Source organism: Chrysochloris asiatica, unplaced genomic scaffold, assembly GCF_000296735.1.
Source record: "Chrysochloris asiatica unplaced genomic scaffold, ChrAsi1.0 scaffold00223, whole genome shotgun sequence".
Lineage (NCBI taxonomy): Eukaryota > Metazoa > Chordata > Mammalia > Afrosoricida > Chrysochloridae > Chrysochloris > Chrysochloris asiatica.
The window spans coordinates 1,537,479-1,550,922 of NW_006408741.1; the positions used below are offsets into that span (position 1 = coordinate 1,537,479).

The 13,444-nt window shown below is 40.6% G+C and overlaps 1 protein-coding gene across 1 annotated transcript in view; it reads right to left on the reverse strand.

Annotated features, from left to right (window-relative positions):
* Positions 1-714: 714 nt before the first annotated feature.
* CA6 (carbonic anhydrase VI) overlaps positions 715-13,444 on the reverse strand; it is a 25,789-nt gene continuing 13,059 nt past the window's right edge. Inside the window, exons 5-7 of the mRNA XM_006873118.1 lie at positions 12,498-12,564; positions 9,092-9,249; positions 715-849 (exon numbers count right to left, since the gene is read on the reverse strand). Coding sequence (XP_006873180.1) covers positions 715-849; positions 9,092-9,249; positions 12,498-12,564 — 360 coding nt within the window. The remainder of the gene's footprint in view (positions 850-9,091; positions 9,250-12,497; positions 12,565-13,444) is intronic.

Sequence of the window (13,444 nt, forward strand, 5' to 3'; positions counted from 1 at the left end):
TGTGGTTCAAACTGACCATGCAGTCCAGTGAAAATGGATTCTATTTTATTAAAAGATGTAAACATATGAGAAATTGCTAATAGAGATATATTTTAAAGACGATGAATGAATTTAGGGAATGTGTCCAATTCACCACAACTCTACGGAAAAGCAGACAAAATAAGGATGGAAAGACTGCTGAATATTTGCTTCCATACAACCACAAAAATGAGGGGAGCCAAGAACACAGCTCAAAACTGACCCAATGGAGTACAGGCTGATCTTCTCTTGCCTAATTCCAGTAGCCTAGTATCTATGGTGGATATCTGTTTGTGATACAAACCAAGGTAAAGCTATGAGAGAGCTAATTTGCATTGAGTTTAACAAGGTTACCTTGCGTATACACACTTATGACAACTTCTGAATGCTGCTGACATGTTGCTTCTCTAACTGTCTCGGGCCAAGACCAGGTAGATAATAAATCATGGAGTTGTCTATCTATTCCTAACTGTTTTCTTTGTCCTTTTCACTGGTCTCCCTGCCTGAACTGGAAAAATAAGTCACCCCCCTTGGCCCCAAGCCCTGTGCAAGTTGATCTATCTGAGTCTCCTGCTGCTCCAATGGCGTTCCTTTCCTTACTATTGCCAGAAGAAACAAATCCACCCAGAGAAGGGAGGAAAGCACAAAACCAACAAATTGCAAAAAAAAAAAAAAAAAGAGGAATAAAACTTGCTCTCACTTACAATCACTAGAAGGATGAGACTTGAAGTTAGCTTCCACCACCCTACGGTTCAAGGGTTGGATCATGCGGTAATCATTGCGGAGCGTCTCATTCTGGTGATTAAACAAGCGGTTCTCTAAAGTCCAAATCTGCAGACAAAAAATAAATAAATTGTAGAGGGAAAGAAGCACTGTGCAGTTTAAGAATTCACAAACCCCGATAAACCCGTTGTGAGAAGATTTCAAGCCTGTTGTTCTTGCTGCTTGGTGCCATCGAGTTGACTTCAACTTATTGCAACCATATGCACAACAGAGCAAAACACTGCCCGGTCCTGCGCCATCCTCACGATCGTTACCCTTGAGTCCATTGCCACTGCTGCTGTGTCAATCCATCTCTTTGAGGGTGTTTCTCTGTTTCGCTGACCCTACACTTTACCAAGCATGATGTCCTCCAGGAACTTGTCCCTCCTGATAATATGGCCAAGGTCTGCAAGATGAATTCTCACCATCTTGGCTTCTGAGAGCATTCTGACTTTACTTCTTCCAACACAGATTAGTTTGTTGTTCTGCCAGTTCATGGTACTTTTAATAGTCTTCTCCAATACAATCATTCAAATGCATCCGTTTTTTGGCAGTCTTCATTATTCATTGTCCAACTTTCACATGCATATGAGGATATTGACAATGCCTTGTTGTTGCTGTTGTTAGGTGTTGTCAATTATGTGAGCTGTTAGGTGAGTCAACTCTGATACTGCCCGGTCCTGCACCCTTCTCACAATCTTTGCTAAGCTGGAGCCCATTGTTGTTGCCATTGTGCCACACCATCTCACTGGGAGGGAGAGGTCTTCTTCTATTTTGCTGACCTTCCACTTTGTCTAGCATGATATCCTTCTCCAGGGATTGGTCTCTCTTGACAATATGTCTGAAGTATGAGAGATGAAGTCTCTGCATCCTGACTTCCAAGGAGCATTCTGGTTGTGCTTCTCCCTACACAGATTTATTTGTTCTTCTATCAGTCCAGGAAACATTTAATATTCTTCTATAACACCAAAACTGAAATGCATCAATTCTTCTACAGCCTTCTTTACTCACTGTACAACTTTCACATACATATGAGGTTATTGAAAATACCTTGGCTTGGGTCAGATGCACATTAGTCCTCAAACTGATATCTTTGCTCTTGAACACTTTAAAGAGGTCTCGTACAGCAGATTTGCCCAATGCAATACGTCATTTGATTTCTTGACTGCTGCTTCCATGACAGTTGATGGTGGATCCAATTAAAATGAAGTCTTTGATAACATCAATCTTTTCTCCATTGATAATGATGTTATTTATTGGCCCAGTTGTGAGGGTTTTTATTTTCTTTACCTTGAGGCGCAAACCATACTGAAGGCTGTGATCTTTGATCTTCATCAGTAAGTGTTTTAAGTCCTCTTCTTTTTTAGCAAGCAAGGTATTATCATCTGTACATCTTTCCTGATTTTAAACCATTCAGTGTCCCTTTGTTCTGTTTGAATGACTGTTTTTTTGGTCTATGTACAAGTTCCTCAGGAGCACAATTAAATGTTCCTGAATACTCATTTGCCACAATGTGGTCCACAGCTTGTCATGATCCACACAGTCAATAGTACAGGTAAACATCTTTCTGTTATTTTCTACTTTCAGCCTATCTAATGTCAGCAGTTCTAGTTCTATTCAACCTGTATGCTGAGCAAATAATCTGAGAAGCTGGGTTTTATGAAGAAAAACGTGGCATCAGGATTGGAGGAAGACTCATTAACAACCTGTGATATGCAGATGATACAACCTTGATTGCTGAAAGTGAAGAGGACTTGAAACATTTACTGATGAAGATCAAAGAACACAGCCTTTGGTATGGGTTGCATCTCAATGTCAGGAAAGCAAAAATCCTCACCACTGGACTAATAAACAACATTCTTATCAACGGCGAAAAGATTCAAGTTGTCAAGGACTTCATTTTTCTTGGATCAACTGTCAACATTCATGGAAGCAGCAGTCAAGAGATCAGATGACGTATTGCATTGGGCAAATCTGCTGCACAGGAACTTTTCAAAGTGTTGAAGAGCAGAGATGTCAGCTTAAGGACTAAGGTGCGTCTGACCCAAGCCATGGTATTTTCAATAACCTCATATGGATGTGAAAGCTGGACAGTGAATAAGAAAGATCGTAGAAGAATTGATGCCTTTGAGTTGTGGTGTTGGAGGAGAATAATACTGAAAGTGCCATGGACTGCCAAAAAAACCTACAGATCTATTTTGGAAGAAGTGCAGCCAGAGTGCTCCTTGGAGGTCAGGATGGCTAAGCTTCGTCTCTCATACTTCGTCTCTCATACATATTGTCAGGAGAGAACAGTCACTGGAGAAGGATGTCATGCTGGATAAAATGGAGGGTCAGAGAAAAAGAGGAAGACCCCCAATGAGATGGATCAGCCAGGTGGCATCACTGATGGTGTCAAGTGTGACAGCGGTAGTGAGGTTGGCCCAGGATTGGACATTGTTTCATTCTGCTGTGCATGGGGTCGCTATGAGTCAGTTCTGACTCGATGGCACCTGACGACAACAACGTCAGCAGTGATATCCCTCATTCCACCTCCTCATCTGAATCTGCTGGAACCTCTGGCAGTCCCCTGTCAATGTAATGTTGCAGCTGTTTTAGAATTATCTTGAGCAAAATCTTACTTGCATGTGATATTAATGATATTGTCTGGTGATTTCCACATTCCATTGAATCACCTCTCTTTGGAAAAAGCACAAATATGGATTTCTTCCAATCAGTTGTCCAGGTAGCTGTCTTCCAAATTTCTTGTCATAGTTGAATGAGTGCCTCCAGAGCTGCATCAATTTGTTGAAAGATATCTATTTGTATTCCATCAGTTCCCAAAATCTTGTTCTTTGCTAAAGCCTGCAGTGCATCTTGGACTTCTTCCCTCATTACCATTGGCTCTTGAACATATGCTGCCTCTTCAAATAGGTGAGTACCGACCATTTCATTTTGATAGTGACTCTGTATATTCCTCCCATCTTCATTTGATGCTTTTTGCATCATTCAATATTTTGCCCAAAGAATCCTTCAGTATTTCAAGTCGAGGCTTGAGTTTTTATATCAGTTCTTTCAACTTGAGAAATGCTGAGTGTGTTCTTCACTTTTGCTTTTCTAACTCCATATCTTTGTACATTTTATTATAATATTTGACTTAATTTTCTTGAGCTGCTCTTTTACCTCATTTCTTCATTTGATTTAGTATTTTGATTTAGCATCTTTACACTGGAAAGCAAGTTCCAAAGTCTCTTCTGGCATCCATTTTGGTCTTTTCTTTCTTTCTTATCCTCTTAATGACCTTTTGCTTTCTTCCTGTATGGTGTTCTTATTGTCATCCCACAACTCTTCTGGTCTTCGATCATTAGTATCTAATGTATCAAATCTGTTCTTGAGATGATCTCTTACTCTGGTGAGATATGTTCAAGGTCATATTTTGGTTCTCACAGATTTGTTTAAATTTTCTTCAGCTTGAGCCTGAACTTGCATATGAGCAATTGATAGTTTCACAGTCTTCTCCTGGCCTTTTTTGGCTGATCATATGGAGGTTTTCCACCATCTCTTTCCATGTTGCTGTTGTTGTTATTATGTGCCGTGGAGTCAGTTCCGACTCATAGTGACCCTGTACAGGGTTTCCAATGCTGTAAATCTTTATGGGAGCAGAAAGCCTCATCTTTCTCCCGTGGAACAGCTGGTAGTTTTGAACTGCTGACCCTGAGGTTAGCAGCCCGATTCGTAACCACTACACTACCAGGGCTCCTTGTCTCTTTCCCTAGATATGGTCAATTTGATTTCTGTGTATTCCATCTGGTGAGGTCCATGTGTATAATCGTCTTTTATGTTGTTGAAAAAATGTATTTGCAATGAAGAAGTCATTGGTCTTGTAAAATTCTTTCATGTGATCTCCAGCATCATTTCTATCACCAAAGACATATTTTCCAACTACTGATGCTTCCTCTTCGTTTCCAACCTTTGCATTCCAATCACCAATAATCATAATACATCTTGATTGCATGTTTGATCAATTTCAGACTGAAGTTGGTAGAATTTTTAAATTTCATCATCACTGGCTTTAGTAGTTGGTGTGTAAATTTGAATAATAGTGGTATTAACTGGTCTACCCTGTAGGCTATAGATATTATCCTGTCACGGACAGCATTATACTTCAAGATCGATCTTGATGTGTTCTTTGTGATGATAAATGTGACGCCATTCCTCTTCAATTTGTCGGTTCCAGCATAGTAAATCATATGATTGTTAGATTCAAAAGGGCCAATACCAGTTCATTTCAGCTCTCTAATGCTTAGACTATCAATAGTTTAGTGTTCCATTTCATTTTTGACAACTTCCAATTTTCCTAGAATCTTACTTTGTACATTCCATATTTCAGTTATTAATGGATATTTGCAGCTATTTCTACTTCTTTTGAGTTGTGCCCCATCAGTCACTGAATGTTCCAAAAGCTTTACTCCATTTGCATTACATGTTCAACTCTATTTTGAGGAGGCAGCTCTTCCCCAGTCATATTTTGAATGTCTTCCATCCTGAGATGCTAATCTTCTGGCACTATATCTAACAATATTCTGGTATTATTCATCATGTTTCAATACTCAATATTCAGGTGATATCTGACAGCGTTTCACTTCTATTCATAAAGTTTTCAGTGGCTAAATATTTGGAAGTAGTCTGCCCCTCCTTCATATGAGTCTCTCTTAGTCTGGAAGCTCAGGTGAAATCTGTCTACCATGAGTCACCTTGCTGGTATTCAAAATACCAGTGGCATAGCTTCCAGGATCACAGTAATACTCAAGCGAGCACAGTACAACAAACTGACAGACAGATGATAGATTGAAAATGCCTAAAGGTATTATTTCCAAAGCTCATCCTATTGTTTTTTCTCCTAAGTATTTGTAAATAATCTCTTAAATAAATAATAGAAATATATAAAGTAGTAAACGTCAATTGTTGTTGTTCTGAAAATGTCTATATTTTTTCTAAGTTCTTGACAGATATTTTTCTAGCCTATTCAATTCTGGGCTAGTTATTAATTTCTCTCAGCACTTTGAAAATATGATTCCATTGTCTTCTGAATTTCATTGCTGCTGTATCAAGTCAACTCTCAGTCTAATTATACTTCTTCTGTAAGAATGTGTCATTTCTCTTTGGTTGATTTTAAATTTTCCTCATTATCTTTGATGTTTCATGATTTCACTGTACAGTATTTAGTTGTGGGTTTCTTTTTATTTACTTTTACCCATTGGCTTCCTGCATGCATGGCTTGTTGTCTTTCAAGTCTTCTGGGAAATTGTTAGTTAATATTTTTTTTAAATAATACTTCTGTCCTAATCTGCCCTGTCTTTGGGCTTTGATTCCAGTATTCTATGACTTTCAAATCCATCAAAATGAAGCCACAATTTCACCAGGTTAAGCAAATATCCTCAATGAGAACCCATTTTAGTGCTCATCTTATTTTTGTGATTTCCCACTTTCCCAGGAATGGCTGGTGAATTTGAACCGCCAGCCTTGCAGTTCAAACCGATTTTGCAGTCTAGTGCTCATCCTATAGCAAATATTCTTAATTAATTTGAGTTTACTGATATTTTTTTAAATATCTGTGTAACACATCTAGTTTTTTGCATGTTTTTAGAACTGGAATAACATGTACTTGAGAACCTAGTCTGCCATACTAACACAGAACTCTATATTACTTTAAATTTCAACTCTGAATTTCCTTTGCATCTAAGAGCTATTTAGGAAAATATTTTTGAATTTCCAGATAGATTATTATTGTTATTATTATATTTTAGTTGTTGATTTCCAGTTATTTTGTATTATAATGATAGGATTTCTATGTTTGGGGAATTTATCGTAATTTTCTGGTAGAAAAATAGTTGGCTAATTTTTTTACCCAGTGCATGGATATTATAAAGACTGGATATGCTCCTTTGGTCATGAAAACAATCCTAGATGTGTCTATTAAATCAAGCTTGTTAATTGTGTTATTCAAGTCATCTCTATTTTTAATTATTTTTAGTGTTTCCTGATTTGACTAATTACTTGGTATGGTAGATATGCATGATGGTTTTAACTTCTTGGTAGAAAATAAAATACTTCTTTGTCTTATTTAATAGTCTTGCCTTTATTTCATGTTGCTGTTGCCATCCTTGCTCTCTGTGTGTTGACATTTGTTAGATCTTTGATAAATATTTGTTTTCAATCATTGTTATTTTATCTTTCCAAAATTAAAAAGTAAATCCACTCTTCTAGAATTTTCTATTAGAGTTAAATGAGATGATACCTGGTACCTCAGTAAGTACTCAGCCCATTTTGCTCTGCGTATGTGTATGTGAGTGTGGGGGGACTAATATAAGAGGTTTTGTGTTTTGTTTTGTTTTTTTTTGAGGTTTTGTGTTTTTTGCATTAAAACAATTTCCTGCTTTCAAGGTAAATGCCAAGTGAGAGTAGAAAGCATATGGTGTTTCTTGCAATCAAATGTGGTGTCTATAGGAAAAGGTAGTCTAGATACAATTTCAACCCCTCTAATTCACAGCATCTTTGTGTGTGGGTATTCTTGCAGATAGAGTCTTTTCTACAGCTTTCTGGAGTAAAAAAATGAAAACTTTAGGAAAAATAAACAAATATTAAGCAGACATGCACTCTGACTTGTGACCATGTTGGTCACTGATAAGGGGAAATGAAGGAAAAACAGCAATGAAGCAGGAAGCTAAGCCCTACCACGTTCAATAGACTCCTGTGAACCCAGGTAGAGACCTGGTTGGCCAGCAGTGTGGCAAGACCTGGGAACTCCTGGGCCCAGAGTCAGTGACATAGCCACAAAGGACTAGAGTGGAGAGTGAAGCATACAGCTGATAAGAAGTGAGGGGAGATGAACACAAACACCCACACTTGCAGATAAGAACACCCACACTTGCAGATAAGAACACCCACACTTGCAGATAATATCCACTTGACCTGGCATCAATGGCTGGATGATCAGAACTCAACTAGAAGAAGGAAGAATAGGAAAAAAAGAATAATCTGATACAATTTGATGAACTTGACCTACACCTATGGATGCAGTAGCTCAAAAGAGGGACAAATCTTTACAGTGAGGATCATTTCCACCCCCTCGATACACAAGTAGACAGGGATGGGTAACTTGGACATTCGCTACCCAAAATGAGGGGGCTACAAAGGCAAGAAATGACTAGCTTACAAGCTTTCAAGAGGGAGCCTAGATCCAGAGGGCACAGAGGAAGGTAGAATCTCCACTGAGTAGTATCCAATCTGTCTAGGTAGGGCTGATAAAAGGAGATGGGGATGGCACTCATGTGGCAGGATAGTGAATAATTACTATCAGGACTGATTGTGAGGGTTGGAAATGTAGAGGTAGACATTTTGTAGCAAAAGGAAGGAAGTAGTTGACTTTGCAGTCCAGGAGCAGAGGTCCCTGGGACCACCAAGGGAGAAGAGCGGAATGTGGGACCCTACCCAGAGAAGCAGTGACGCCAGAGATGGAGGCAGAGATGATGACGTGGAGAGATGGAGCAGCTTGGGACTCTAGACCCAGAGAGGGAGAGGGGCTGTGTGCTGACGACCAGAGGGCAGGCTTGCAGGGTATACCCTTTGGTTGGTTGATAGTGCATGGAGGGGATTGTAACCATGGCACTGAAACAATATACGATAGGATGAATGTAAAGTTAATGTTTTCCCATGTAAACTATCACATAATTCACAATAAAACATAAAAAAAAAAAGAAACGAATATTAGTTTCTGAAGAACATCACCCAGAAGGAATGTCACCTTTGCTTTGCAAGTTCAGTAACATTTGTCCCTTTCTTCAAGTCAGCCAACATTTATTACGTGCTCTGTGCTCAGGCACTAAAGATGACTGAGACAACTGTTCTTCTCAAAGGACTTCATGGTAAAGAGCTAAATGTGATGCTATCCTTCTTGAATAAAACCATTAAAGAAACTAGAATGTAAATGCCATGAGAACAGGGATTTTTATGTATCAAGGGTCTAAAATGGTGCCTGGCAACAGCAGCACTCAATAAATGCATGCCTTGACTACGCAACTCTTTTCCTAAGCCTTAGATCACATTCTAGTTCTGAGGCTGGAATCAACTCTGAAGTTTCTTGGATTCCACAATGCCTCCGTTTCCTCATCTTTACAGAGCACTACCCCACAGCAATATAGGTAAGGCTCAAGTGTCCCCCTCTGGATGGCAAATACTAGAGGTGTTGGTATCTAAATGAGATTTCAGGAAGTTCTCTTACTAACCAGGTGGTCCAAAGAGGAGACTTTGATCAAGCAATGCCATGCATTACCTGCTCCATGGAGAGTTTGAAGGTCTCAGCCAGCAGAAACCACCGGACGTTCTCAGAACAGGGAGGCGTGGTGAGAGAGCCCAAGTAGGTGTAGTAGTCGTGGAGGTTCCTGGGTAGCATGTCCCTAATGTCAAGGCCAGTCAGCGTGGTGCTTTGTCCTGACCAAGGAAACAGGAAGACAAGTGAATGTTGGAGGTCACTGCTGCTGTAAAGATGAAGCTCAGAGGTCACCACATATGAATATCCTGACTTAAATGAACAATGTAGAGACATATCATTGGGAAGCATTTCCCCAGTTTGCAGCTACCAATAATAAGGGTTGAAGAACAGGGACTTTGAGAATAGACCTGCTCAGTTTCATCCCCTTGCTGAGTAGTCTTGGTTTGGCTCATCTCCTTTAAGGTTTCCTAGTTTGTAAAATGGGGGAATAAAGAGGACTGTTGTGAGGGCACAGAGAAATAATATTCATTAAGTGACTGGCATAAAACGCAAGGAAACGTTCATAAACATAATTGTTATCATCATCATTGTTAGATAAAAGGTATACTTTATGTTAATAAAATAAATGGATTATGGTTCCTTGATTTAATCTGCTCGAATCTGCTTGTGGGTGGGTGTCAGAAATTCTCAATTTGAGGTGATTAGAAGTGGGTGATTAGAGTTCAGCAGAGTCATATCCAAGGCAGAGACCAGATGCCTGGTTCTGAGTTCCTCCTGCCATGTCCACTGGGGACCAAGTTTGGCTACCAGTGAGGTATAGGTAGTAGGGAGGAAACGTTCTGCAGGGTATCTAGAACCTCTGCAGCAACCACAGTCATCATTACATCTAGAAAGTAATTGTTTTGTTCATACCAATGGTGCCTAGCCCTGAACTCAGCAAAAGACTATCAAGGCAGCATGGGGTTGAGTTGGATTTTGCTTCACCTTCCTTGAGCGCTTTTGTGCTTTTTGATAGCAAAGAAGATACTGTTATTAGGTACCGGAGAGTTGGCTCTGATTCATAATACAGAGTTTCTGTGACTGTAAGTCTTTACTGGAGCAGAAAACCTCATCTTTCTCGCACGGAGCAGCTGGTGGGTTTGAACCAATGACCTTGTGGGCAGCAGTCCCATGCTTATCCTACAGTGCTACCAGTGTTCCCTTATGAAGGTGTAGTTTTTTATATGTGCACATATAGGTTTCTTTAACCAAGACTCTGAAGTCTGCATAGTATCATGAGTAAGCAAAAGATATAGGAGAGATTAGAAATAAGAGCAGGAGAAAAGACCTGGAGAATACGAGAAGAGCCAAGTCAGTGCTCATGTAGAAGGAGCAGGGATTGTTCATCCATTGTAACAGAGGAGGAAACATGGGATTTGTTCCCAAAGTGTGGAGGTTAGGAAAAAGATAAATGAGTTTCTGAGTTTGCTTTCCAATAGAGTAGGAGACAAGGCCATTCATTAGCAATGAGGTAGGAGCTGGGGCTAGGGGACAGGGCTTCAAGACAGATGGGAAATTGTGAATCATAATTTTAGAGAAGGAAAGCAAATGCCCAATGTTAATATGGTAGCATCTCCAGGCAGTACTAATATCTATTCATTCCCTTGTTTATAGGTTTCAATTGAGGCGGAGTCATGGCAACCCCATAAAATAACATCAGTCACATTTGTGCATTCTGTCTAGCAACATTCAGCTATTTGAACTCCAGGTTCTGAGTAGACAAGAGTTGATTTGGAGCTCTACCAAGTGAGTTTGTGAGTTGGAAAGGTAAGGCTCTTGAGGTATTTGTGTGGGGGTGGCTCTTACGATGGTCCCTGGATTCAAAGATAAATGAGGAGAGATGAAGGCCAGGAGGGAGTGACTCTTAGGGAGAACATGAAGACCCTCAAGTGGGAGAACCCAGGTCACAAGAATTCTTGGGAGTGGGAGTGGGAACAAGGAAGACTGAAATCAGAAAGCTGGGAAGCTATGAAGTGAAGACTGGTGATTACAAGGTCAGGGCTGTGTTAGGTATAGGTGGCAGCGCTGACAGGAAATCTGGCTTCTGGGGACAGAGGGAAGGAAGATGATCCTGAGTGTTTGTAGTCCCAGGTGGGATGATAAGGGGCTTCGTTTTTGAGATTCTTCTTGGTTTGAAGCTGAGGAGGACATCTTTCTTTAGTGACCAGGGTTGACTCTAAAATAAAGTAAACATTTCCATCTGTGGCCATAGGTAAGAATCACCTAACTGAGGAAACCGTTAGTTAGTGGAGTTCCTGGGTGGTGCAAGTGGTTAACAGGGTCAACTGTTAACTGAAAAGTTGAAGAGTTCCGTCTCCCCAGAGGTAGCTTGGACGTAAAGTTCCCGTGATCTACTTCTTAAAAAAACAACCATTTAAAAGACTATGGAGAGCACAATTCAACTCTAACAAGCATGGGGTCACCATGAATTCAGAAGTTTCGATTAGGTCGGCAGTTCAAACTCACCAGCTGCTCCTCGGAAACCCTATTCAGGGTCACTATGGGACGGAACCGACTCGATGGCACCTCAACAACAACAATAGTAGCAAGGAGAATATTAAGTGCCATGGGCTGCCAAAAGAACCAACAGATAGATCTGTGTTGGAAAAAGTGCAGCCATAGTGATCCTTGGAGGCCAAACTTCATCTCTCATACTTTGGACATATTGTCAGGAGGGACCAGTTGCTGGAGAAGGATATCATGTTTGGTAAGGTGGAGGGTCAGAGAAAAAAAGGAAGACCCCCAGCAAAATGGATTGGCAAAGTGGCAGCATCAATGGGCTCAAGCGTGGCAACAATTGTGAGGTTGGCCCAGGACCTGGCAGTGTTTCGTTCTGTTGTGCATAGGGTCGCTATGAGTCGGTACTGATTTGATGGCACCTAACAACAAGGAGCTCTGGTAGCGTAGTGGTTACGAATCGGGCTGTGAACTGTAAGGTCAGCAGTTCGAAACTACCAGAGGTTCCGCGGGAGAAAGATGAGGCGTTATGCTCCCGTAAAGATTTACAGCCTCGGAAACCCTGTGCAGGGTCGCTATGAGTCGGAACCGACTCCACGGCACATAACAACAACAACAAGAACAACACAGTAGCATAGTGGTTATGAATTGGGCTGCTAACCTCAAGATCGGCAATTTGAAACTACCAGCTGTTCCGCAGAAGAATGAGGCTTTCTGCTCCCATAAAGATTTATAGCCTCGGAAACCCTGTGCAGGGTCACTATGAGTTGGAACCGACTCCACAATACTTAACAACAGCATAGGTAGAGTTTATGAACGAGAGACCTTGTGCAGGAATAGATGTGCTCCCCTGACAGGGTTTATCTGCCATTTTTCTTCCCAGCTTCACCTTTCCCCTCCCCGTACCCCTTTTTTTCCATTCCTCCTGCTCGCCCTTCTTCCCTTCTTCAGCCAAGCTGGTTTCCCTTACCTGGATACATGATATTCTGCAAGTGGGAAATGAAGTCAGTATAATAAATGTTTTCAGCATTGTGGGCCTGTAGGAAAAAATACAAAGCAGTTAACGTAAGTGGAGACGAGACCTCTGGCTCTGTCCCTACAAATCCAGTTGTTTTGTTTCCTAACTGATTGGGTAGAATTGAAGGAGGAGGCAGTACATGTATGTCCCAGGAGACCACCTGATCATTTTTAGGGTGCATAAGACTCTTCAGAAGAGCCATTCCCTGAAAATTCCAGGATTTGGAGATTTTTGGTAACTGGTGGTATCATCAGATAATGACCAAAAGTCACTACTAAAAAAAAAAAAAATCCCCAATGACCTTGTTTGGGATGGTGTCAGTCATGGTCAGATTGGTTGTGATGAAGGAAGTTTGGTCTCACAAGCTCGCTTCCTCTTGGGACCTTTTGACAGGGAAGAGGACAGCCAGATTTCAAGGCAAAAGTGCCCCAGTTTCACCCACTGCCACATCATTCTTTAATTTTTACACTAATGTATAGTTTTAGAAAGACAGAAAAGCTGCGTTTGATGAAAAAGATCTATTTTCAATGGTTCTTTTCAGTCAGTGATACTGATTCAGCCTCTGGTTTCTTTCCCAGAGCGCATAAATTCAAGCTTTCTGTGTTTTCTATATGTCTCATGAGTCCTGGTGTGGCGCTGTAAGATAAGCAAAGTCAGTTTCAACTGCAATCAGTTCAAACTCATCAGCCTTACCTCTTCTCAGAAACCCTATCCAGGGTTGCTATGAGTCAGAGCTGACTCAATGGCACTTAATAATAACAATGTGACTCTTGTTCCTCTGTTCCAATTTTGCTGCCTTCCTTTTTTGTTAAACAAATTTTAGTTTACCATTTAACTATCTTCGATTGTTTTCTTGGTGGTTTCTCTAGTGATTAATACAGAACAACTTAATTTACGAT